The 27,337-nt window shown below is 52.8% G+C and overlaps 1 protein-coding gene across 2 annotated transcripts in view; it reads right to left on the bottom strand.

Moving 5' to 3' along the window:
• The window catches only part of POC1A (POC1 centriolar protein A), a 67,027-nt gene extending 56,001 nt beyond the window's left edge, over positions 1-11,026 (bottom strand). Inside the window, exons 1-6 of one of the 2 annotated variants that reach the window (XM_010985393.3) lie at positions 10,637-11,026; positions 8,000-8,084; positions 6,815-6,986; positions 6,252-6,431; positions 5,070-5,177; positions 3,971-4,086 (exon numbers count right to left, since the gene is read on the bottom strand). In XM_010985393.3, coding sequence (XP_010983695.2) covers positions 3,971-4,086; positions 5,070-5,177; positions 6,252-6,431; positions 6,815-6,986; positions 8,000-8,084; positions 10,637-10,858 — 883 coding nt within the window. In that variant the 5' untranslated portion in view covers positions 10,859-11,026. Of the gene's footprint in view, positions 1-3,970; positions 4,087-5,069; positions 5,178-6,251; positions 6,432-6,814; positions 6,987-7,999; positions 8,156-10,636 lie in introns of both variants that reach the window. The other variant, XM_031470463.2, reaches the window with a different exon arrangement.
• Positions 11,027-27,337: the final 16,311 nt, after the last annotated feature.

Below are 27,337 nucleotides of genomic sequence, written 5' to 3'. Positions count from 1 at the left end.
TGGGCTATGGGTTCACACAATGAAGATGCACTGACACCAGCAGCATAACCCTCAAAACACTCCTCCTCGCAAACGTCACATAAACACCCACTTAGGGATGGTGAGAAAGAGCCAGTGACTTGGCCAGATCAGGTGGGACACTGCACTGCCTCCCAATCAATCTTTTTGGTCTCAAAACACCAAAAAGGATGCAGGCCTGCCCTGCTGGCTGCAGAGTGGCTTTAAAACCCTCCATGATCATGTCTGGGGCAAGGTGGGGGTCCAGGGGTGTCCTAAGGACCAGTAGACAGAGAGTCTTGGACTCAGAGCTCTAAATGGAGTTTCTGGAGAGAACCAAGCCAAGTCGTCCCAGGGGCCTCAGGCAAGTACGCGACTAGAATCAACACGGTGTAAGGAACCCAGCTTGGGATGGTGGAGAAAACACCAGACTCAGAGGCCCTCAGGTGGAAACCCAGACTCATGGCTTCCTAGCTGTGTGACCCCACCTGTGAAATGCTGACCACTCAGGCCTGTCCCTGGAAAATGGGCCCTCACGTGCCTGTGAACCACACGGCACATTAAGGGACAAGGCTGCTGCTCAGATGTCTGAACAGCCTTAATGTGGGCTCCTCCGTGGGGACTGGCACTTCCAGGGCTCCCGGAGCCCCACCAACTCCTTGCTGAATTGGGAAATCAGAACTGTTCGCTGCACTGACAGGCTGGAGCAAAAAATCTCCTTGCCTGAGACAAATGGTGCCAGCTGCCTGCTGGAGCCCAAAGTGATTCCTACAACCCAACATGGGACCAGAAGTGCCCTCCATGGAGCAAGACCATGGGCAGCTGGACATGGGCAGGCTGGGTGGGCCAGCCACACACTGCAATATCATGAATCAGTTTCTCTCTGAAGAGCCCGACAGCCTTGTGCACCCAAAGCACAGTCAGGGGAGGCACTGGATGTCACTGTCCTTAAAAACTTCCCCCTGGGTTTCCAAGGGATCAAGGACAAAAAACAGCTCAGTGTCCACTGCCAGGGGGCTGGGATACCCCTTCTTGGGGTATCAGCCTCCAAAGAGATCCCCCTGCACCTCTTGGCTGGAGGGGTGGATGGTCAGAGGACAGCAGCTACTTGGGGCTCTCTAGGGGAGCCACTGGACTGAGCCCACCTGACCAGGCCCCTCTAGCAGCAAAGAGGGTGAAGGTGTGCCCCCAGCCAGAGCTCCGATCTGCCAGGCTCTCCTTGAGCCCCGGAGAGGGAGCCCAGAGGTGGTGGGATGAGTTTGCTGCCTTTTGAATACCCATCGTGTGCCATGCATCGGGCAGGGAGCTCAGAGGGAGTATTCCAGGCCCCCTGAAACCTCTGGTTTCCATGAAGGGTGGCTTAGGAATAAGATGCTGCAGGCTCGCTGAGTAGCTCTGTCACAAGAGGAAAGGACAGCTGCAAAAACAGACTCAAATCTCTCTGCGGAGCCTGTCAATCTCCTGCACCTCAGGGCCCCTCAGGACTCAACTTCTGATGCTATCTGAGTCCACTCACCACCTCCCTGGCACTGTCTCTTCCCTACCGCCCACAAAGCCTGCTCACTCAAGAACTCCAGGGACCTCTCCCCTACTGCTCTGCGTCACTCCACCTCCTGACCACTCTCTTTGTGAGACACCCTCAATCCTTCACTACCCTGGCTCTGCTCTCCTCAGCCCTCCATTGCCAGGAGAAGGGGCTCCCACCCCTCACTCTGGCAGCTTTATGGACCTTTTCTTCCATGGCCCCTCAATTACAGGGATGCAGGATATGGCCTTAGCCTTCCTCACACCCCAGCTGGCCCCTCTACTCCATAGCATCAGCTTCTGCTTCTATTCAATCTCCAAAACCCATCCCCTGGGTTTGCCCACGCTGACCCCTGCCCACGCTGATGCACAGCCCTCACGGGACATCGAGCATGGACAGCCTGCCCACAAGTCACCCAGGTATGTGGCTTCCTACCCAAGCGGGCTCTCAGCATTGCTGTCCTCTCAGATGCCCCTCACCCCTTCCCTCCTCTCCCAGCACTTCCAGTCAGGCTACAACTTTGGAACCCTGGGCTAAGGCATGGCATTCAAGGCCCTCCCCAGTGGGTACCTGTGGCTGCACCCCGCCAACACCAGACCCAGGCTCCCAACCATCAGAGGTAGGCCTGGCCTCTCCCAAGGTCACCTAGAGATTCTCTCCTCCCAGTGTCAAGCCTTACGTGGTACAAGCCACATACCCAGAACTCTGTTATACTCCTCATGTGGATTGTAATACCCTGACCCTCCCTCCCCACCTCTCCCTGCCCAAACCCTCCCTCCTGACCCCACACTCAGAGGCGGCCTTCTGGCCCAGCACTCCTCTGTGCCTCCCACCTTCCCCTAGTCAACTATGCAGATGTAGCCAGTCTCCATCTCAGGCCTGGCCCAGAACAGGAGGAGAAAGCCCTCTAAGACTGAAGGAGGAAAGGGAGAGGCGTGGTCTCCAAGTAGAGAGCAGCCCCCGCTGCTGCTCTGTTCTCCAAGCCTCTGTCTGAAACAACGTCAGTGACAAACCTCAGGGCTCCCTAGTTGAGGAAAGAACCAGTTCTTGTAGCTGGCCGCCTGGTGGTGGTGTACGGTACTGCAGGCCTTGACCAACCCGGCCAGCCTTGCTGAGAGCAGTCCTGCAGACTCCAGCCAGGACTGAGACTTGGCATCTGTTAGTCATTGCCACTAACAATGCACCTGGATCCCACTTTGTGTGAGGCATTCAGTTCATGACAGAGACCAACTCATTACCCTCCCAACACCACCTATGAAACAGGCTTTATCATTGTCCCAGGGGGCCCAGAGAATTCAAGTAACCCAGCTAGGAATGCTGAAGCTGGCTGCAGAGGCACCTCCCATCATGTGCTTTTTAAGACCAGGATACACTCCCCCTTCTTTGAAGGTCTGTTCCCCTGGTTACCCCAAGAAAGTGCCATCCTCAAACGTCTAAGAATCAGCTAGGAAGGGCTTGTTGGGGGTGTCGAGTGGAGAGCTCTGAACCCTAAGCCCCACACTTTTGTCCAGATACATCCTTCCCGTTTTCAGGTGTGAATTGTGTAAATGGGCCATGGACTTTAAATTTAGTCCCAAGTCAACAACTACAGTTCTTCAAACAACTCCAGCCCTGACCTTCCCTGGTGGCAGCCCTGAGCCCACAGGCCTGCCCACCCATTTGGCCTGCTGCACAACTCCCAGTTCCTCTTGCAGCCCCTTACCAGCTCCCTTCCTGGGCCCCATCCCACAACCAGGGTGAGTTATGGCTCTGCCCAGTCACACCTGCTCTGAGGCCAGCCCCCTACCCCCGTCCCTCCAGCTCTCTCATCCTAATCAGAGCCAAGTCTCCCTCACCCCCGCCACCTCCCTCCTGGAGCCTGATACCAGCCCATGTCGACTGCCCAAGGCCCTGCCTATCAAGGCTACAATTAAACAAGGGGACACAACCTGGGGGTGGCTCCTGAGCCTGGCCCCCAAACAAAATCGACCCTTCATACAGCTCATGGCTCCACACCTGTGGAGGACACCATAGAACCAGAGGTGGCCAACACTGACCTCTTTTGACAGACCTGCCCCCTTCACCACACATCAAGGGTTGTCACGTTGGCCCTGGAAGGCAGAGCTTCCATTACAGGGGGAGGTGACTGGCATGGGCAGCCCCCAAGAAGTGCCCCTCAAGAGAAGGCCTGGTGAGAGAGACATCAAGGGCCCCACATCGGGCACGCAGTGTGCGTGAGACTCTGACACCTCATCAGTGGGCAGCAAAGGGCTCGGTAGATTCCAGGTAGCACCATGCTCCATCTCCCAGCCAAGATTCCAGGACAGCTACGCCATAGACTACCCACCCTGGAGATCCCAACAGACCCAGGACTCCTCCCATCCATTCTCAAGCCCATTCAGGCACCACAGCCATGAGCTACATGCCTGGTGCAACACAGCCCCAGCACAGCTGCTCCGGGACACTCACACTGATAATGCTGCAGGAGCCGGTGCGTCCGCACATCCCACACCTTCACTGTGTTGTCCATGCCGGCAGCAGCGATGCACGTGCCGCTGGGGTGGAAGTCCACGTAGGTGACAAAGCTGGAGAGACAAGGGCCGCCACGTGCTGTAGGAGGTCTGCCCTGGATCAGAACAGACCCTAAAACATCCAACACGTCCCCCTCTCTGCACATCTGCTCACGTTGTTCCCTCAGCCCAGAATACTTCCCTTTTGCCCTGTTTCTTTACCTGGTGGCCGAGGGAGAGCATGAAGGAGAGGGTGAGAACAATACCTAGCAGTGACCTGAGGTGGACTCACCAGGGAGCAAGTCCCAGCATCAACTTCAAAATACAAGCAGAGAAAGTGGCCTTCAGACCAAAGGTCAGCTGGCCACTCGAGGGCTTTCACTGACAGCTGACGCCCCAACCAGAGCCAGAGGCAGGGCAGGCCCTGCCAGCTGAGGGCCAGATGTGAAGGGCCAACAGGGTGGCAGGGCCACTGGCTCACCTTATCCAGGAGTCAGGCCAGGGGCCTCAATATATACAGATGTGACACCAGGCTGGCATCATAGCCAGCTCTCAGGGGGAGCCCTTACCTAGGCTCCCAGCCCAACAGGGGGCAGAAGTTGGGGTTCATTTAGGAACCCAGATCAGGAAGTCCCTGCTCAGAGGCAGGCTCCTCCCTCTCTCAATGATGTGGCACAAAGTGAACAGCCACCATCCATTACAAGAACCAGATTAGCCTTTCATTTATAAAGCCATCACCATGGAGAACATGTTAACATCTTTTTGGGTTCTGGGTACAACTTTCAGACAGACATGTCACAATTCTGTAAAACAGTAAGTAAAGGGAAGAGAGGCCCCAGGAATGGCAAGCCTTGAGGTTAAGCATTCCGATCGTTTGTAGGAATGGGGATAAGGCCAAACCTTCCAGCCACACGGGAGGGGATGCTGAGACAGAGAGCAGCAGAGATATGGCTGCAGGTTCCAGCTGCCACCACCTGAGGCCACTAAGGGCCTCATCGAGCCCAGATCTGTGCTTTCCTCGAATGCCTACAGGTGGAGGACCGGGTCTGGGGACTCACCCGCCATGCTCACAGTATGAGTGGACACATTCCCGGCTGCTCTTGTCCCACAGCTTGACCGTCTTGTCGTCACTGGCGGACACGATGAGCCGCCCATCGGGGGAGAACCTGACCGGGCATGGCATGGGTCACACCACCGACTGACAGACATCAGGGCACCCCACACCGTCTGCCACGGCCACCCTTCCTGCGTTGCCCACCACCTGACCCCAGGAACCAGCTGAAGCCACGTGACCTGCTCTGACACTGAGTGATCCTGGGCGAGTGCCTTCCTCTCTGCAAGATGGGTAAGGAGGTAAGCAGGTAAGCAGTAGTGCCATACACAAGGCCCCCAGCACTGCACACGGCAACACGTGCTGGTGCTATTAACATCAACGTGCCCCAAAGCCCACCAACAGCATCCTTATCGCAGTCCCAGGTCCCTTGAGTCTACATCTGCCTCTGTGAATGGGTCATCAAGACACAACCTGCCAACAAAAAGGTGTGGCGGTTCTGAGAGACCCACCCTCAAAGGCCTGGTGTGGGCTTGACACATGTTTTCTGGCCAGGCCCCTCCTGTTCTCAGCAGCCCAATGGTGAGGCCTCTCAGAGCAATCAGGGACCTCCTGGGACAGAGGAACAGGTCCCCAGAACACACCTCAACAGTCCCCATTGGACCTCTGACCCCAGAAGAAAGTAGGTAAGACTTTGTGCCAGAGACTCAGCTTCAAACCCCAGCTCTGCCACTTACTATGTGCCCCAGGGCAAGATACTGCACTGTTCTGAGCCTCAGTTTCCTCATCTGCAAAATGGCAATGATGTCACCGACTTGCAGGACTGCCATGAGGAATTAAAAAAAAAAAATCTAGCAGTGGTACTGAAATTATCTTACTGTTGTTGTGGCTACTGCTAGTAAGTGGCCCCTGATGATGCACCTTGGGCTGCTTCTGCACAGATGTTGGGGGTCAACAATGTCTGGCAAGGAACTAACTCACTCATCATGCATCAGCTCAACGAAGCTTTGCCAATTCACAACATAAGGACGATTATCATTCTTATTCACAGATAAGGGATTTGGGCTCAGGAATATTAAAGAGGGGCTAAGTAACTGGCCCAGGGTCATGATGCCGGCACCTGGCAGCTCCCCTGTGTCCCCCAACCCCCCGGGTTCCTCCAACAGTCTCCAGGCAGGGCCACACTCACCTGGCACAGCGGACCCAGTTGATGTGCTGGCTCAGGGAGAATAGGAATTTCTGGCGATGAGTTGACCACACCTTGACTGTCTTGTCGTCGGAGGCTGTCACAAAGGACTGGCCATCACTGCAGAAATGCACGCTCCTCACTGTGGCCGTGTGTGCACGAAACACGGTTGACTCGCCTTTGCTGCAGGGAGGGGTACCCAGAGTCAGGAAACCCTCACACCCCAAACAGCAACATAAGGGCACATGGAAGCTCTCCCCACCCTTCAGTACCCCTCCCAAAGTCAATCCCAGCCTGAGTTCCCCAGTCCCAGAAAGGGAGGTCAGAGCCTCCCCTACAAGAGCAGAACCCCCAGCCTGCCTCACTCCTGGGCGAGCAGCATCAGTGGAATCCCTTCCAGGATGGCTGAGGTCAGCCCAGACTCCCTGGTGACCCTGAGGGGAGGGCTGCAGCCGAAGCCTCACCTTCCTATAGCTCGTCCTTGGAAGTGAGGGAGATGTCCCCCTGTAACCAGTCTGGCACCAGGGCCCAGACTTGAACAAGCCCCTCAAAAGTCTGTAACTCACACATTGGGTACCCAGATGCGGACAGTCTTGTCACGGGAGCCTGAGGCAAGCAGGTGTCCCGAAGGGGAGAAGTTCACACAGGTGACAGAGTCCTTGTGGCCGGTGAATCGGTAGGCACGTGACTGGGGCTTCATGTGCCACACCATGAGGCACGAGTCCATGGAGCCACTGGCTGAGGAGAGAGGGGACACTAGGACCCTCGGCTCTAGGGGGCCTGGAGCCTCCACCAGGACGCTGGGGCAGGGGGAGCAGCAGGGAAACATGCGTGACAGTTTGGCTCCGCCTTCCCCACCTCCAGTAACTGCAGAGAGGAGTTCGGAAAGACTACGGTCTGCCAGCTCTCCAAGCAGCAGGCCCACACAGGAACCAGACCAGAGATGCCCTTCACATGCCAGCCCTGAGCTGCAACTGAGGGCCCCAGGTCTCCCCAAAGACATATGCTGAGGCCCTATAGAGCGAGTCCTCCTAAAACTGGGAAACCAGCTCAATCTAATGGGCTTTTTACCATTAAGAGGACCCATCAAAAGCCTAGAGGAGGTCCCCCAAAACAGACCAAAAATGATTTCAGTTTCCTTTTAATCTACAGCGCATCATGAGACCAGCAGCCTCTGGTGGGGACCTTGACTGAAGAGGGAGCCTCGTCCATAGAAACAAGAAAGCTGCAGCCATGACAGTTTGTTGAACCCACAGGGGGCCCAGCAGGGGGGCCTCAGCTGTAGCACAAGGGCAGTGAGAGGAGAGGAGTACCCATCTCTGCTCCACACCTTTCCCACTGGTGGGCATCTTCAACAAGAAGGTGTGCCCACATTACTGTGGCCAACAGAGCCAATAAAGACCCAAAGGAAAAAGAGCCACTATTTAAAGCCCATACTGCAGGCCAGACCCAAGAGGTAGGTAGGGTGTACATGGAAAAGCCCAGAACCTGGTCCCACCCTGAAAGGCTGTGTGACCTTAGCAAGGCCCCCAACCTCTCTGAGCCTCACACTCTACATGCAGAATGGAGCTCACAAAGCCCAGCGCCCAGAGAGACTGCTGGCTCAAGCAGGATGTAGGTCTAGATAAAGCACCTGGGTTCCTACGGCACCCTATTCCCCACACGCCACACCTCCCAGGTAGAAATTAGACTAGCTCAGCTCATAACTCAGTGCCTAACAAGTGGCATAACAACAAGATGCCTTCTCTTACCCAGATGCTTTGTGTTGAGACTGAAGTCCACACAGGTAACAGCATCTCGGTGGCCCTTAAAATGCCTCTCCAGCGAGGGGTCCTCCTGGGAGAGAGCCAGGGTCAAATGTGTGAAGCCTGAATGAGGAAGGGGCTTCCCCACGTCCAAGACTCTTCCTATAATAGCCAGGAAGGTTTAAAAATGCTCAAGGCATGATCTTGTATACAGAAAATCCTAAGGAATCACTAAAAAAGTAACAAACAAGTTTAGCAAGGTTACAGGATACATAATCAATATACAATAATCAAGTACACCAGCAATCAACAATGTGAAAAATAAAAGTATGGTAACAATTCCATTTAAAATATATAAAAAAGAGCAAAATATTTAGGAATAACTTGACAAAAGAAATGTAAGACTTACAAGGTGAAAATTAAAAAACATCATTGAAAGAAATATTAAAAGACCTAGATAAATGGAAAAACATCCCACATACATAGTTTAGAAAACTTAATACTGTTAAGATGCAATATTTACTAAATTGATCTACAGAGTCAACAGAATTCCTATCAAAATCTTAGGTGCCTTTTTTTTTTTTGCAGAAATTTGACAAGCTGATTCTAAAATTCACATGAAACGTAAGACAGCCAGAACAGCCAGAGTAGACAAAACAATTTAAAAAAAAAAAAAAAAAAGGAAAAGCAGTCACTGTAGAAAACATTTTGGTAGTTGCTTAAAAAGTTAAACAGAGTTATCAAGTGGGGACCCAGCAATTCTAGGTAAATACGCATAAGAAGTTGAAAGCATCTTCACACAAAAACTTGTACACTAATGTTCATAGCAATATTATTCATAATAGCCCAAAAGTGAGTAAATCCTAATGTCCATCAACAGATAATGGATAAACAAAACGTGGTATATAGCCACACAACAGATTATTATTTAATCATAAAAAGGGATGAAGTACTGATACATGCGACAACATGGATGAAACTTGAAAACATTATGCTAAGTGAAAGAAGCCAGAAACCAAAGGACACATTCTGTCTGATTCCATTTATATGAAATGTCCAGAACTGGCAAATCTATAGAGACAGAAAATAGGTTAGTGGCTGACAGGGATGGAGGGAGCGAGGAGAGGAAGGGGAGAGACTGCTTAATGAGCATGGGTTTCTCTTTGGGGTGTCAAAAATGTTCTGGAACCTCCCACACACACACAAAATTTTTTTTAATGTTCTGGACAGAGATAGTGATGGTTGCACAATATTGTGAGTGTAATAGAAAACCAATGAATTTTACACTTCAAAGGGGTGAATTTTATGGTGCATGAATAATAAAAGTTATTTTTCAAAAGACCCAAGAGGAGAAAATGGTGACTTTCAGCATCCCTGTCTCAGGAATCAGATCCCATACCCTTAATGCCACTGTGGACTGGCCAGTCAATCCGAAGGTCAGCCCTGGAACAGGCCCCCCACGGCTTTACCACTATTTCCACTCCACCCAGCATCAGAGGAGCAGTGGCTTAGGAAGACGTGGAGATAATATTCCAGAGACTTCCCCCATCCAACAGCAACTCATGTCTCAGCACTTGAAGAGTTATATCCCAGCCATGCAAACATCTCTCCCTTTCCCAAACATCAGAAACCTCAAAGAAGCACTTTGGGTGCACCAGGGAGCCCAGCAAAGCCTCCTCTTGGGAGGAAAATGTCCTTGGGGGAGAGCAAGGCCACTGCCACTCCAGAGAGCTGTAACCGGAACAAAACCTCTATGTCTCTGTGCCCAGCTCCACCCCCAACACACCTGCCAGAGTCCTTCTTTCAACAAGAGGAGTGGCAGCTGGGGGAGGGCCCCCAATAGAGCAGCAACTGCTCCACCTGAGCTTCTTGGAAGAACAAAAGTAAAACAGTACCCGCCTCTAAAGGCAAGTGCAGATCCACGCCTAACCAGGGAACCCCTGAAATCTCCCAACACCCTCTCCTCCAATCCCAAAGGCTTGCTCGTTCCTCATCTCCCCCAAAAGGTGGAGTATATATTGAGGTGGGGGAGAACACCAGATTAGGGATCAAAGGCCTGGCTCCTAGTCTGGGCCCTCTGCTCAAGTGCCCTTACACCTAAGAAAGCCAATAAGCCACCACCCAGCCTCCCTGACTTTCAACCCAGTCAGAAGGCCAGGCAAATTCAAAATAATCTCTCAAAACAAGGGGCTTTGAAGTGCTCCCCTCTGCCTCTGACAGGACCTGGCACTCAGAGGGGGCTGCCTGGTCCAGGTCACACTGCAGGCCTGGGACGTCTCAGGCAAGCAGAGATCCCGCTGCTCCCACCAGTCGAAGCTGAGTGCACCCTCAAAAGCCATCCACTGCTTAGGATAACGAGACTTAGGCCAGAGAGGCCCGGCGCTGGCCCCACGTCACACTTCCAGTCGGGCAGTACTAGTGACTCCTCTAGGATGCAAATCGTCGGGGTAGAAAATGGTTTGTTAGCCACGCACAAGGCCTGGCACGTAGGAGGCGCTCACTAGGTGCCCCGACCCGGCGCCTCCTGCATAGACGGTAAACTGTGGCCGGAGAGGACCGGCTTGGAACCCGGGGTCCGGCCAGAGTCCCACTGTCCCCGAGGGGAGACCAAGTCCCGGGCGGCCGCCGCCGGCAGGAACTTACCGGGCAGGGCGCGGCCATGGTGAGGCCGGGGGTGCCCAGGACGCCTGAGGAGCCGGAGGAAGCAGCGGCTGCCGTTGCCGCCCGTTCAGTTTCCGCGCCCCTAACCGCCGCCAATAGCAACGCGGGTCGCTTCGCCGCGCCCCGCCCACCGCGATTAAAGGAGACGCGGCGCCTCGACTTTTTGTCCCCCGACCGGAAGGAGCGCTGTATGACCGCCTCCATAGCCTCCGCGCCCAGCTCCACCAGGCCCAGCAGCCTACGGACGGCGCCGCCAAAGGCCTCTGTCCACCGTCACTCATTCCCCCTGAGAAATTAAAAAGCCCAGGATGAGGGGTTCGCTCTACCGACCCGTAGCCCGGCTAAAGAAACGGCGAGCACAGCCTTCTGGGAAATGCAGTTCGAAGACGACCACATCCTTGTATTGGGGGTGGGTGGGACTACATTTCCCAGGATGGCCTGGGATGGGGCCGTGATTAACCACCCGAAGTAAACACTTTAAGGATCCCGGAAGTGGAGGAACGTGGCTTGTCGTTTAAGTGTCTCTTAAAGCGCCCGCTAGGCCAGCTTTTCTTTCAGTACCCCATTAAGAGCCAATTATTCGTCCTTCCGGAATTCTTTAAATGGTTCGCTCCTCCGAAAGCGCTTAAAACAAGTGTCGATTTAAAAGAACACTAGTCCTTTGGAATCACATCCTCAAAGTGTAGAGATCTGGGTTCTAGTCTCAGTTCTTACCCTGATTTGCAGTGTGACCTCGGGAAAATTAACCCTGTTCTGTGGGCCTCAAGTTTCCCATTTCTAATAGTGTGACGCAGCCTGGCCCTCTCAGGACCCTTCAGCCCTGGGAAGCCGTTGTTTAAAAAAAAAAGGAGACAATTCAGGGCCCTGGCCACCAGAGGTCGTCCCTGCTCACTTTTTGCTGTCTCTAGACCTTTCCTCTACCCCGCCTCACTGTGAACATCGTCCCAGCCTGGACCTGACCTGGACTGGATGATTGCAAGATTTGGCAATCTTCCATCACTTCCCCTGGGCAGATTGGATTGGCCATACTCCATTGTCGATTAGGATCTGGCCAGGCCCTGAGGTTTCTTAGAACATCCTGAGACCTAAGATGGTGTGTACCTGGACCTGCAAACCAGAGGCCAATTCAGTGAACTCAGAAATTGGCATGTGGCTGGAGCAGGAATATGGAGGAGTCTCTTCTTTGGACCTGGAAGTTCTGGGGCCAGATACAGGAGATAGATACATTTAATTCCATCTTCACTGTGATTTGGCATAAAATTGGTTCCTGTGTGTTAGAAATGTTCAGGTGCATTTGACACTATGAAATTTCCTTAAAACAAGTGTAGTATCACTCACCCACACCCCGAAATTGTTCAACACTTTTCAAAGGACAGTTTTTAATCCTTCCCACCAACATTTGCATCTTATTCAGATATTCTTTTGCCTACTGGCCAAACATTTAAAGTGAAAAAAGTTAAGGAAGAAAAAAATTAAATACAGAAAACTGTATCTATTACACATAAAGGTTCATTCATTCTTGTTGTTGAGTAGTGTGTTTTGTTTTGTTTGTGTCGATTTTAGCTATAGAATACTCCTGGTCTAGAGTTCATAATCTGCAAAACTGAATTTAGAGAAATCCTTCTGTAAAATGTCAGTTTTGCTAAAAGTAAGAGGCACTGGAAGAGTTTATTCATCCTCCCTATCTTTCCAAATCCCTCTGTCTGCTGTCCTTACCCATCAGGGAGAGGGCGCTGGGGATGCCCCACTTCCTCTTAGTCATTTACTCACCATAAAAATGCAAAGAAGTCAACTCTGCCAACACCATGTAGATAGCCCAGGATCCACCACTGGCACAGCCTGCATAACCAACACTGGTGCTTCCATGTTTTGACTGAGCAGTCCTCAGCCCATGCCACCTCTACCAGATTGAACTCCATTTCTGATCGGGGCCTCCCTGGGAGGGGAGCACTCAAAGTTGGAAAAGCCTTAATGTCAGGGGGCCTCCACGTTGAGGGTCTGGAAGAGAGCTTCTTTTTCAAGCCCCTCCACCCTGTCAGAGATGTCTCTGTCCTGGTACAGAACCCACACATGGACCCCCTTACTAGAGCCTCTTGCCCGCTCCTCACTCCCAGACCCCCTGCCCAAGGGCCATGGCTACCCCAGGGTGGGACAGAGAAAGAAGGAAACCAGGGATCACACCCTCCCACCTAGCCCAACCCAACCTGTGCCTGAAAAACCCCATCAGTGCTCTCAGTCTGCCTGGCATCTGCCAGAGGCCTGGTTTTGAAACTCTGAACCAGGCAGCTCAGGGCTTTTCCCAGGGTCAGGCATATCTAGGGGTGAGTCCAGGCCCTGCCAGCTCCAAGCTGGGAGATCTCACAGGAGTCACACCACCTCTCCAAGACTCTGTGGCCTCAGTTATAAAATAATCATAATAATATACTTGCTGTGATGGGGGAGGGAAGACTCCATGAACTATTAATTCATGTCAGAGCTCAATGCTGAGCTGCCACTGAATACATACATGTGACTTCTTACTACCGCCTCAGTAACATCTCATACCCGCTTCGTTCCAGTGATCTGGCCAACACCCCTCGGCCTCCACTCCCACCACCCTCCCCTGGCTCCCTCTGCTCCAGCCACACTGGCCTTCTCACTGTTCCTTAAATAAGAATGTGTCAGGTACACTCCCACCTCAGGACTCTTGCACTGGCTTATCATCCCTGGGTCCACGTGGCTCAACCCATCACTTTCATCAGGACTTTGTTCAAAAGTTACTTTCTCAATGGAGCCTGACCACCTGATGGAAAATGATAACCCTCCCTCCCCTTTCTCTGCTTTGTTTCCTGCCTGTGACATCACCATCTGACACTCTGGACTTGCTACATTGTCTTCTCCCCACAGAGAACATCAGCTCCAGGGAATCCAGGGAACAGATGTGACTGTACTCCTACACCCAGCACAGGACCCAGACAGAGTAGGGGGCATAATAAATATTTGCCAAATAAACAAATGAATCCTGACAAGATTGCTCATAGATTGTAATAGGGTCTGTGACCGGCAGGACTTGCTCTCAGCTGGGAAGAAGGGATTAGGGTAATCACGAAAAGCTTCTGTGAGCGAGCAGGGAGATCTGAGCTTTGGAACATGAGTAGCGCATAGGTAGACAGGAGAGAAGAGGAAGGACAGTTTCAGTGCAGGGGACAGCCTAGGCAATGGTCTGGTGACAGGACTGAACAGAGGGTGTCTAATGAGGAGGGACAAACCAGGAGGGCTCAGGAGTAAGGCCAGACGGTAAGGCCACAAGTGTAGACAAGACTTGGGATTGGTCTCAAAGGGGCAGGAAATCACATGTCCCTTCCTGAGGCTGAGGTGAGCCAAAGGAGATCCCTTACAGATGGGGCTCTAGTATCAGGTCTTTCTGTTGTGGGAAAGACTCCTGCAGGGTGACCCTCCCCAGAAAGTCCCATTGCAATTCTGGGCCTCAGCGATGCCCACCATGAAACTGGCATGCCCCTGCAGGTCAGCCTTCAATATGGCAGGCCCACCCCAAAGTGGGAGAGGTCCAGGGGAGCCCCAAGCCTTCAACCTCACCTAACCCTGCTCCTCCATCCAACAGCAGTGGCCACTCTGGGTAATCGTCCAGCTTGGGCCTGTCCTTGCACATTGCAAACAGTGAGTGGTATGACTAAAGGTCATGGCAATTCCTGGGACAGTGATGTCAATGGACCCAGGGGTCCCTGGGACCAGTTTCTTGGAAGACACAGAGCTGGCCAGTAACCACATTCCACATTATCCACTCAAGTCAGATAGAGAAGCTTATCTCATAAGCATGGTACATGGCCTCTCTCCCATAGCCTCAAGCAACCCCATCAGAGATGCTGGGCCTCCGTATCATGTTGTCCAGGGAGAGTGGAAGGGGCCAGGGCAGCCCAACTGTGTGATAAGAGAGAGAATTCCATAAAACTGAGCCCCACCCCACCCCCAAGCCTTGGCTCTGCACACATGCGCTGGGGACAAGGTGCAGACAGGGCTTCAGAGCAGTGGTTCTCAGCCCTGGCTGCATTCAGAACCTCTGCAGGTGGGGCCAGGCACCAGTGTTTCTAAAAGGCTCTCCAAGTGAGTCCATTGGGCAGCCAAGGCTGAGAACTGCCTCTCTAGACCTCTTGTGACCAAGAGGACTTTCTGGGATGCTGGAAATGTTCTACATCTGCACTCTCCAATAAGGTAGCCACCGGTCACATGTGATTATCCAACCTTTGAAATGTGGCTACTGTGCCTAAGGAGTGGAATTTTAAATTTTATTTAATTTTAATTAATTTAACCATAAATAGCCATATGTGGCTAGTGGCTACTGTATTGGACAGCACAGTCCTAGACTGGGGACTCGCTCTGTAGCCCTGGACAAGTCACTGAGCCCTTTGGACTTCAGTCTCCCAGTGAGGCTGTGGGGAGCATAGTGTCCAGTTCACAGTGTCCAGAGCAACCCTTTGTCCCTATATCCCACTGCCCAGCTGAGAGGGGTTTGGAGACACCAGCCCAAACCCAGTGACCTGCAGCAAGACAGAAGGGTGCAGGCCACAGCTCCTCGGGCTCCCTAGCAGATCTTTGCTGTCTGCCCACAGAGCATTTGGGGTGGGGAGCTAGGGCCAGGTGCCCAAGAAACCAGAGGATAATCGGATTTCCCTCCTCCAGGGAGCCCTGAATTGTGGTGTGGTGAACCAGCCTGGAAGAGTGCCGGCAACAGAATAACTGACAATTATCACTTACCTAAGAGTCATTGCCGGTTCTACACCTTCCTTCTGCCTGGGACACCCCTGCATCCAGGCCTCTGGGGGAGATCCTGCCCTCTAACCTTGGTTCATATGCCCCCACCCTGGATCTGCAGAAGGAGTGGCTGCCTTGCCCCCAGACAGCCCCCCACCCACCCTGGGCTCAGGCTGCTCAGACTCCATCAGGCCAGACCCTCTGCCTGCTACTGGGCCTGGGTCTTATTCTGAGGAGCCATGTGCTTCCAGAGGGAGGATCCCATCAGTTCATTCTAGCCACTTCTCTGCAGCAGATGGGGTGGATGAAGGGGTGTGACTGTGTGTGTGTGCGCCCGGCGGTGTCTCTGAGTGCTTACCTGTGATTGTGTCTGTGACACATGTTCGCGTGCCTATGGAAGACTCTCAATGCATGTACCTGTGCCTGCGTACCTTCGTTTGGGGTCCTCTGGAAGCTGAGAAAGGATTCAAAGGGAATTCATTTATTTGGGAGGTGATTCTAGAGGACACCAGTAGGGAGTGAGAAAGTGAGACAGAGTGGGGAGAGCAGCCATGGCGGGTGTCATTAAGGAAGTTACTACTGCAGGGGGCCAGAGCCCAATCGTCCTGGAGAGCCTGAAACCCCGTACAGACCATGCCTAGGCTCATCTCACCTGAGGTGGGGGAGTTAAGGAGTTTATCTACCCACACTCGACAGCTGTGGCTGAGGCCTGGCACTTCCAGCCAGTCCAACACCAGGCCTAGGGGCTTTGGAGACAAAGAAAACCTTTAGTACACACAGGGTCTCTGGTACTGGCAGTAAGAAGTCAGGCTTGGGTTCCCCAAACCAGTAAGTGGGACGGGCCAGGTAGAGTGCCGACACCATCTGCTACCCTGCGTGTCTGTGTTTATGTGTATGAGCCATTGCCACATTACGTCACATGGACACACAGACTCCCATGACCTCTCCTTGTGCAAATATCCACTGGTCCGGCAAAGGTCAGCACAACATCAAGCGAGCTCTGGCCTTGATCTCCTTCCCTCCCCTAAACAGGCCAGCTCAGAGTTTGTCAAATCATGCCAGGCCTGAACCAAATTTGGCTGAACAGACCTGTATCTGCTTTGGTCAGTGGCAGCTTTTGCCCTTGGGCCAGGGTGGGGGCCAGGGGTCAGAGCTGGCTGGGGGAAGGGCCATGAGGGAGGCCCTACTGCTGAGAAGGCACCAGGACTAGAACCGGGCCTCCTCTGTCTGGACCTTGCTGCCAACATTTGTAAAGACCCTATTTCCTAATAAAGTCACATTCATAGGTACGGGGTGGGGGATGGTTAAGACTATATCTTTTAGGGGGACACAACCCTAGGGCATAGGGTTGCATTAGGATTAGACTCCAGGCTTGGCACATAGTAAGTTCTCAATAAATGGTAGCTTAAAAAAGAACATTTTCTGTTATAAAATGAGTAAGCCCTGGGGATGTAACATACAGCATGGTGACTATAGGTAATATTACTGCAGTGCATATTTGAAAGTAGCTAGAAGAGTGGCTCTTAAAAGTTCTCATCACAAGAAAAATAATTTTTTTGGAACTGCATCTGGTGATGGATGTTAACTGACTTACTGTGGTGATCATTTTGGAATATATACAAATATCAAATCAATGCATTGTACACCTGAAACTAACACAATGTTTTGTCAATTAAAAAAAAGAAGGGTGAGGGTTGGGGTTGCGGGAGCTGACTGGCAGACTTTTCCTGCAGGTGCTCGTGTGTAGGGGCAGATATGAGCACACAAGAAGCAGAACGCTGCCCATAGAGTTCCACCTAGGAGGGTTGGGACAGGTAACCCAGGGACCCCAGCCTGCAGCCCACCTGCCAGGCAGATCCATTGAGAGCAAGACTCAAGGCCTAATGTCAGCTCCCTGGGCAGGAGGCCTCTAAAGTCATAGCCTTGCTCATCAGAAAATTCCTTGGGAAGCCTGAGCAAGGCCACCACTGACATCATGGGCAATTTCACAGACTATTCATGGCTAAGGCTACTTATACCCACAGCCTTGGCATGAGAGAGGAGTACAGCCAGCACAGCTACTTTCAAGGCGGGCAGGATGCAGAGTCAGACAGGCCCCAGGGACCCAAGTGCAGATTCTGGGCAGCCACCCCTGAGGAGTGGGGCCACCTACAGAGGAGGAGGTCAGAGAGGGGGTCTGCCACTCCCCTACTCTCTCTCCGTCACTCCTGAGCATGTGACAGTCAGCCAGGCCTAGACTAACCCTTCTTCTCCCAGCTGCCCACTAGGGCCACCCCTAGGCCAGGCCAAAGGCAGTAGAGGGTGTGATGGGGAGAAAAGGCCTGGCCCCAGATCCTCAGAACATTCTGGTTTCTGCTCCATCCAGGTAACTGTGGGCAGCTGGGTGAGCTGAGTTCATCCGCACTACCATGACCTCTGGGGAGATGTGTCAGGAACACCGAGTGCTCCAAGGAAAGGACACGGGTCAGCACTGATAAGGTCATGGAGGCAGCGACAGAACTTGGCTGCCCACGGGGCCGCTCCCAGCTGCCCCAGCCTGGGCACCTTTCCCTTCCTCCCGTCCGCTCCCAGGGCACTAGATCTGGCATCGGACCAGAGAGTCCCACTTGGTGTTGTCCCATGTCTGGGCTCCAACTGCTCAGGCTTGGCTGGCCAGGGAGGCCTAAGCTTCAGCCCTGCTGGCCCACTGGGCTACTCCAGGTCTGTCATCTAACAGCACCCAGCCCTCCTTCCCCCTGGTGCTGTGCTCAGCGCTGGGAATGGAGCCGAGAGCAAGATGGCGTGGCCTTGGTCTCATGGAGCAGACGCGGAGGGCTGCAGAAGCTGTAGTGGTCACGGTGGGCCTCTTGGAAGAGCAGGGGTATAATGATGGGATAGGGGGTGAGAAGTAAGGGACAGGGAGGGAGGCGTTGTCCCCACCAAGATCTGGGGAAGGAGCATTTCGGGGCAGAAGGGACAGAAACAGCAAAGGCCCAAGGGGAGGACTTGTTGGGTGGGCTTAAGGGACAGGAAAACTAGGTAGGGGGATCATCTAGGTGGGTGGGCCTTGCAGACTCCTGTAAGGACTTGGCTTCCCTCTTCTGTGAATGAGAGGGGGCTGTAGGAGGGCTGTGAGCAGAGGAGGAACACTATTCAGTTTTTTGCTTCAAAAAGGCCCCTCTGGCTCCCCTAAGGTCAGCAGTTTTCCAGGTGTGGTCCCAGCAGCAGCACCTGAGAACTTGTAGAAATGCAGATTCTTAGGTGTCCTGCTGAATCTGGAACCCTGTGGTGGGATGCAGAGCGGTCCAGGGATCGCTGGTGCCCCCCAAGCAGCATTGCTCAAGTGCTCCCAGCCCGCCAGAGGCTCTGAGAAGAAAGCAGGGTGGGAAATGAGACTCAAGCTACCGCTGCCCCATACCCACACACCCCTGAGGGCTCTGGCAGCACACAGCCTGCTGAGGGCTCTGCCAAAACCCACAAGAAACCAGCTCACCTTTGCTCAGTCCAACTGGTTTATATAATACAGTTGCCTAACCCACTTGACCAGAGAACATTTTTTTTTCAGAGAACACCTGTCAAACATCCTGTACGCTGACCAATGCCACCTCGAGTGTACTCTGATGTATCTTCTCCCAGCAACTGCCTGTGCCTCACATGCAGTGACCTCTCAGCAACTGCCCTTTGGAAAGTGCACGAATCTCCCCCAGTCACCCTGACTGGACCTGGGTGGTTTCACAAACCCACTGACTTTCCTGAGCTACCGAAGGGGACATACTGACTCCTGGGCTGCCCTGGGACCCCAGGGGTCTGGGAGGATCAGGAACAAGAAGAAGAATAGAAGGGGCAGCCGCCTTGGCCTTCCTGGATTAATGACTGTCTCTGGTGTCGAGCACACACCTAGCCTGAACTTGTGCCTGAGTTATAAGACAGTGTCTTTGGAAAGTTCTTTTGGCCCACTAGCTGTAGAAGGTTTGGGGGAATTGGTCCTAGAGGTCAGTCCCTTCAGCCTCAAGTTGGGCAGCCTCTCCTCTGCCTTTGCAGATAGCCAGGCATCAGGTCTGCCTCGGGAGCCCCTGTGAGCTCCCTGTGCTCTCCTCTGCTACAAGGAAGCCTTGCTGGGGACTCGCTCATTAGTGAGAGGCATCGGGCCACAAGGTTCAAGTGGAGACACAGGAGCCAGATGGCCCCTGCTCCCAGGAGACCATGGCCCAGGAAATGCTAGAGGGGCCACAGGATCAGAGCTGTCCCCATCACGCAAGCCAGAAGAGACTCCGAGCCACCAGGTCCATACCCTTATGAAACAGGTGGAGAAACCGAGACCCCGAAAGAAGAAGGAATTGTTATAGTCACACGGCTTGACTGTAACGCCCCAGGGAGCTCCCTGGGTCCACACTGGTCACCTCGGTAGTTTTCAGAGTGTACAGGGTCATTGGGGCGTCCCTGAGCAGGATGGCCCCAGAGGAGGCAGGCTGAGGCTCATGATAGCCCTTGATCTCATCAGGGATGCAGGTGGAGGGAGGGACAGTGATGCCACAACCCAGAGAGCTAGTGAGCACTTGGGGGAGGGGTGGAGTAAGGGCAAGAGGTAAAGCTGCACACACAAGCTGTGACCCTACACTGCTCAGCCCACATGTGTGTGACACCGTGTATCATGATGTCACAACCATGGTGCACTGTGGCTGTCCTTGTATGTCAGCCTGTAATAATGTGACTTTGCAGCTACATGGGGTATGTGTGTTGCCGTCCCTATGATTAGAAGCTATGCTCGAGGGGGTGTTAGTGATGCTGGCACCTGTGCGCCTGGAACCACGTGGGAATCTGAGAGATAGCCAGTGTGTGCACTTTGAATGCAACCAGCAGGCTGCTCTGGCAGACACTTGGCCCTACGAACTCCCAAACCTGAATTGTCACTTCACGGCTGCCAGCAGTTTTCTGTCTGCTAAGACATAAGCAGGCTGTGGAAAAACTATTTTCTAAATGTAGTTACCTAGATATAAAGTGAGCACCCTCCTGCCTCAGAGCCACAGTCATCTTCTGATGTGCTGGCCACAGAAGACAGCAGGAGAAGGACAAGGAAAGGGGCTTGGGGTCTGGGATGGGGAAGACTTGCCACATGCCCCACGTCTGTCCTGCAGCCCCTACCCCTGTCCAGCTCCACGGGTCCTCAGTGGGGTCCTGACCACACACATAGGTAGGCCACATACCAGGACCGGGATGAGAGGCAGTCAGCTCCAGGGTGAACACAGAGGAAGGCATGGAGGAAGATCGCATGGATACCTGGGAGGGCCCACGTGAGCCTATGTAGCGGAGATGCGGTGACATGGTGCTCATGGATGCCCCTGGGACAGACTCCCACAAATGCCCAAGCAGCCAGGTGCCTGGTAATGACCTTGCTCAGATTCCCCTGCCCATCTCCCTGCATTCACACCGTCTACTGAGAATCCTGGTGTATTTGCCCACTCTGTTCATTCCTGCATGCATGCATTTGTTCATTTGCTCATTCATTCAACAAATGCTCACTGAGCACAATCCTGATAGTCTTGCACCAGCTCTGCTGGGCCCCTCCAACTCCCCAGGCCGCCCAAGTCAAAGCAATGAAGGCAAAGCCCAACGGACCTCGATGTACATGGCTCAGAAAAGAGGAACCTAGGGACCGGGTGGGATGGTGGCCGTTAGCTAGAAGGAAGCTCTGAGCTGATGTCCCAACCAGGTGGCTGCACCAAGCCGGATGGGCTCTGGAGGTTGGGTAAATGTCACAGATGCCCTCCCCTGACCCCAGGCTCCCCGGATGGGTCTGGTACTTCATTCTGCCTGTAGCCCGGGGTCTGCCTTGCCTACTAGTACTGCCTACTTCCCCCAATTTCTTGTTTATGCTTCCTTGCTCCCATTTTACACCTAATAATAATAATATAATGAGACGTATCCAATGCCTCCTTGGTGCTGGGCACAATGGGTGATATTTCCAACTTCCCATATTATGAAGCATAGTGACCAGAGATGGAGGCAATCAAGAGCATGGACCCCCAGCTCGGCCTCCTCCACTCACAACCATCACCTGCTTGGCTCTTATTCTTCAGGACTCATCTTGACTATCCCATCCTCAGGAGGCCTCTCCAAGCCCCCAAATAAAGCAGTCTCTGTGCTGTTCAGACCACCCATGTGACCTCTCACTCTAATGTGATCACATGTTTGGATGGACTTGTGTTTACATCTGTCTCCCCCATCAGACTGTCCACTCCATGAGAGCAGGACTACATCTGTCTTGTTCACAGCTGCCATCCTGGAGCCTAGTTCAATGCCTGGTAAACAACAGGTGCACAATAAGTATGTGCTGAATGAATAAACCTACCTATCTACTTCCTGAAAGCCATGTCACTCCATCAAGAATCTGAGGCTATTTATAAGAACACATACACTTTTATATGAAAGAAAAAAAAAAGTTGAATCAAGATTTTGATCTTCAACTTGATCTTTGACCTGGTGATTTCATTTCCTCACCCCATATGAAGAAGAATTTTCAAGAATGTTTGTAGCAGCAACCTATTAGAAACCATCAAACAATCAGTCAGTGGGTAGGTGGGCAAACCGTGAGCCATAGTGCAGTGGAATATTATGTGACCATGAAAAATGATGGGCACCTTGTTCACGTATGGGCCCTCTCCAAGCTGTTGTAATAAGCACAAAGAGCAAAGAGCAAATAAAGAGGAGTATGTTTCCTAAGTGCAGCACTGGACATGTAGCAGACAATCAACTGATAAATGTTGAATTAACAAGTGGGATCTGGGATCTTTCTAGAAGGACTCATGAGAACTTAGGAGCAGTGGCTGTGTCTGGGGAAAGACCTGGATGAGGGGAATTTATTTGTTTTCTCTGTCATACTATTTGCATTTTTAGCACATATAAACATTATCTATTCCAATAAATATGCTTTTATTATTTAAAAACAATAAGAATTCAGAATGCTCACCTAAAAACCTGTATGTGAGGCTTTTCTTGAAAAATGGGAGGAAGGCCTAGTCACAATGGGCTGTGTTCCTGGGGATGACAATGGCTGGAGCTGAGATGGGGCTGCCCCTCACCCCCGGGGGCAGAAGAGGCACACTGCCCTGCCCAATCTGGCCCCTGGGGGCTGCTGTGTGGTTAAACCAGGTCTATGCTGCAAAGAGCTTAGCTTGCAAGGTCTGCAGGGTGCAGAGTGGGGCTGAGAAGGCTTCTGCAAGATGAAGGGGTGGTTACTTTAGCTATCACTCCTGGCTGATTTCACTCACAACGATTCTCCAAGCCACAGCAGGGCCACCTCAGTTCTAGGGCTGGTGAATGTTGACATGTCACAATCCTGCTAGTCTTGCACAAGAATCTGTTAATAAGCTGGGACCCAACAGTGCCTCTGGTCCCACCCTCCACCAGGGCTTGAGAGTTTTAATTAACCCAAAGGGAATCCCTGGAGAGACAGAGCCCACAATGGTCCCTTGGGCACTTTGACCTGAGGATCTTGGCAAGGAGGTGGGTGACAGGACAAGGACACATTGAAATAGGTGAGAAGGCAGGGCTGGCTCGAATCCTAACTCCAGCTCTGAAACTTTGGACAAGTCACTTCTCCAAGCCTCAGTTCCCCTATCAATAGCCACCAGCTAACACTCACTGTATGCTGTTTCCAGGTGCAGGTCCCACCCCCAAGCATGGAGACTGTGTGTCAGTGACTTCTCATGTCAACTGTGTCTAGAAAAAGTATACCAGTCAGCGTTCTCCAAGGAGGTAGAACCAATAAGCTATATATGTATCATACTCAGCATACATGGAGAGAGAGAGATTTAAGATATTGGCTCACCCGATTGTGGGTGCTGGCAAATCTGAAACTTATAGGCCACATTGGGAGGCTGGAAACACAGGCAGAGTTTCTATGTTACAGCTCATAGCCAAAGTCCTGCTATAGGAAAATTTGATTTTTACTCTTAAGGCCTCCGGCTAATTGTATAAATCCCATCCACATTATCAAGGATAACTTCCCTTACTTAAAGTCAACTGATTGCAAGTGTCGTTCATATGTACAAAATACCTTTACAGCAACATTTAGACCAATCCTTAAACAAACAATAGGAAACATCACCTAGCCAAGTTGGTACATATTGAATCATCACAGCATGAATGACTTCCTTTTGTGCACGAGGAAATTGAAGCTCAGAGAGGCTGTGCCAACTACTTAGGGCCAAGGAGCACACAGAGGGATGGAGCTGGGAGTTGAACAAAAGCAAGAGTCTGCCGCTACTCTGAGAATGGGGCTACAGATGGCTACTTCACGTGGCGTGTGAGGATTAAATATGAAAACACATAGACGTGCCTGGGATCATGTCTCCAGGAGGGACAGAATTCATTAGGGCCATGGCTGTTATTAGGGAATTACTGTTAGTATCGAAGAAGGATGGAACAGCTGTGGGAAGTGGGAGAGGAGACAGAGAGGAGGGTTGCTCCTCAGCATCAGAGATGAGCTCTAGAGTGAAGGACAGAGAACCTACAGCCCCCAGGGTACCCAAGGAGAAAGGAGAGGGCAGAAGGCTTCCACCAGGCTGTGAGCCCTGGTGCTATGCAGTCGGGCCCAGAGCCTCTGACCCAGGTGCAAGGAATAGAGAGAGAGCACAGTGTCACCAGGGTGTGTGGTGTGAAAGGCGTCTTGCCTCCTGAGGCTGTGGCTGGTTGCCCAGATGTTGCTGGGGGTGGGTGACTTCCCCTAAGAATCAGGTGGCTGGCTCCTTGGTTGGCTGCTCCCATCTGCCTACCCAAACTGGACTTACACTTGGAAGTAGAGAAAAGCTTCATGGTGACCTGAAACTTAGACACAGCCATAGCCCCATTCCTCCCAGCTTCCTTAATCTCCTCGGGGTGGAGCACCAAATCAGAGGCAGAAGGCGGGCAGGTCAGCCATGCTTTCCACCTGCTGGTTATGTGACCTTGGGCAAGTTACTTAACCATTCGGAGCTTCTGTCCAATGTATGTGGCTAATCATTGCACTGACCTATAGGGCTGCTTCGGGGGACCAGGCCAAACATCTGAATAGAGCTGTGACTTGTTGCCATACTTGTTGATTGTATTATTATCTTCCTCAGCCTTTTCCTTATTGCCCCTATCCACCCAGCACCCCTTATCTGGGCCTCACTAACTTTCTCCCTGCTCCTCCCCCCGTTGTTCCAGCCCCCCTCACCCCTGGCCAGAAGGGGTGCTTTAAATGCCTCCAGGGCCAGAGAGAAATGAAAGCCCCTGCTTTGGTTGATAACCACATTGTTGATAACAGTGGGATTGCAGCCATGGTCAGGACTCCAACTGCCCTCCTCCGCCACGTGCCTTCTCCTTCTGCCTCTGGCCTCTAGCCTCCCTGACTCCCTAACATCCCTCCTGCATCCCTGGCTCCTCTAGCCTTTGCTGAGGGCCCTGCAGCCTGGCTGCTCCGTTGGAGGCAGTATCTATTTGACACCAGGTCCCAGCTCCAAGGTGGGTGCCCCTCCCCACCAAGGTCTGTCCCAGCACCCTCACCCATACCCACAGTTCTCAGCCTGTAATGGCTACATTCCTGGTATCTGTCTCCCCAGCAGCCCAGGGCAGGGAGCGATGTTCCTTCACACTGTGCACCCAGCACCAGCCAGAGGAGGTGGGCTCAGCCTGGTCCCTTCACTCCACCCCATGTCCCCATTACCACCCCATCACCACCCCATCACTGCAGGGGGCCTGCTCTGGTCTGATCCGCAGGCAGGGGCTTGGGGTGAGGACAAGAACTGGGGAACTCACCTCTAGGTCAGTCTGATCCTTCCCCTAGCCCCCCACCCCAAACCCTCCTCCAAAGGCGGAGGGCAAAAGAGCCCAGTGTGTGAGCTGGAAAGCAGGATACCTTTTGCAGCCCAAACCTCATTTGCTGTGTGGCCTTGAGCAAGTCCTCTACTCTCGGGGTCTTAGTCGTCCTGGCTCCAAAATGGATTAGGGCTACAGACACACTCAGATGTCTGCAAGGGCAGGCAGGTGTCACTGCTTGGGCATCACGTTTCTACAGGGTTGGGGACACACTGAAGGGAGCGCGGTGGAGAAGTGGAGAGAGCCCATCCCACCTGGGCCAACCCAGGGGCTCCAGGCCTCCTGAGTCCTCAAGAGAAGGTGGAACTCTGAGTTTCAATTTAACAATCTCCTGCTTGTTAAATGTTGACAATTCGCATTTTTAAAAAGCACTGCATGGGTCAAATAGAGCATGTCTGGACCACAATTTGTGGGTGCTCGGCTGGAAGGCTAGGTTCAGGGGTCCTCTGGGGCTCTCTAAAAGGATAGTGTTTGTTCTTTAGGCCTCTCCTGCTCTCTTTTGGCAAGGGGTTGGGGGCTGCTGCTCCCTGTGAGCCACCCCAGACCTGCCTCCTGGAGCACTGGATGGCTTTGCTCCACTCTGGCCCCTCTTCTAGTCAATCAGAGCCCACCCCTTGCCCCACAGCTGGCTTCACAAACCCAGGACTAGGCCTTCCCAAGTGGGCCAGAGCCTGAGAGGTTTTCAAATGTAGAACCAGCACAAGGCAGGTGTTGAGGGCCTCAGAACTCTCCTGCCCCGCCTAATCTCCAAATTCCTATCATAACTCGAGTGCCCTATCATTGTAAACCCTGGAGCTCGTGTTTCCAACCCTCCAGGGCAGAGCTGAATGGTTTCCAGAACCTCTAGCCACTCTTCAAGGCTGGCCCCCCACCCACCACTATTCAGACAGGCACTGACACCCCAAGAGCACTGCTGGCTCAAGGCAAGGCCACACTGAGCAGCAGCAGCACAGGCTAGAGGTTTTATCCACCTTCAAAACTGTCCCATGTCTATCTGGTTCTCCCTGAGGGGAAGGCTGGCAAGATTTTTCACCTGGCCGGCCAACGTGGAAACTGAGGCCCAGAGGAAAGCAGTCAGCTAGCTCCTCAAGGTCCCTGGGCTGCATGACCCTTAGAGAAGGGCACTGCTAGAAATAGCTCCTGAGGCCCAGAGTGGGAAAGCATGAATTCTTGGGTTAGGGTTAACATTTTTCTTTTGCCTTGACCGCTGGGCAGGTGCTGTATACATCAGACCCTGACGGTGAAGATGACGCAGACTGAGGGGGAGGGAGGAAGTGGGGGAGGCCAGGTCCCAGCGTCATCTCCAGAAATGGAGCCTGACCTTGCCAGAACTCTGGAGGCTTGGGATCCCCTGCCCAGGGCCAGGGTGATAAGATGAGTTGGTACTGCAGCTCTGAGGAGGGCAGCAAGACAGAAGTGAGGGAGAGAAAAGAGAGGGAAGAAAAAAGCATGGGGGGGGGGAGAGAGAGAGGAGGAGGAGAGGGTGAAGGCTGAATCCAGGAGAGGGATCACAGCTCTGCCAGAATGGGGCCTACCCAGCCTCATTCCTGAGGCAGGAGGGGCACTCCCACTTCACAAATGCAAAAACTGAGGCTTAGGGCATGGGGTAAACTGCCCCAAATCCCAGAATCAGAACATAGCCAAGTCAAGATGAGAACTCATGGGTTTAGCCTTTGCCCTTCAAGGTCTCAAACTGGAAACCACTCAGGCTGCATTTCCCAAAATGTGGTCCCAAGATACACCATCCCTGGATTACCGGGAGGGAGGCCTGGTTAAAATGCAGCTTCCTAGGTTAGAATCAAAGGGGAATGGTCCAGGATTACGCATTTTGCTCAGTGCCCTCATTGGTGATGGTCCTTTGAACCCTGACACTGGGAAGCTCTGTGGCTCTTTCATGGCCTTTCTGGTCTGACTTCCTAGCCCACATCCCAGCTGCACCCCCACAGCCCAGCTACTCAGGATGACTCACCCTGCCACCCCCAGAACAGAACTAGGCCTTTTCCACTGAAGGCCTGACCCACTAGTCTCCCAGTCCCATAGAGGCCCACGCTTCCAGCCAGCAGCTCTCTCCTGGAAGCCTTCCTCATCGTTGGGATTCCCCTCTCGTTCAGCGCCTGT

Source organism: Camelus dromedarius, chromosome 17 (genome assembly GCF_036321535.1).
Source record: "Camelus dromedarius isolate mCamDro1 chromosome 17, mCamDro1.pat, whole genome shotgun sequence".
Taxonomy (NCBI): Eukaryota; Metazoa; Chordata; class Mammalia; order Artiodactyla; family Camelidae; genus Camelus; species Camelus dromedarius.
This window is presented reverse-complemented; position numbering and strand designations above follow the sequence as displayed.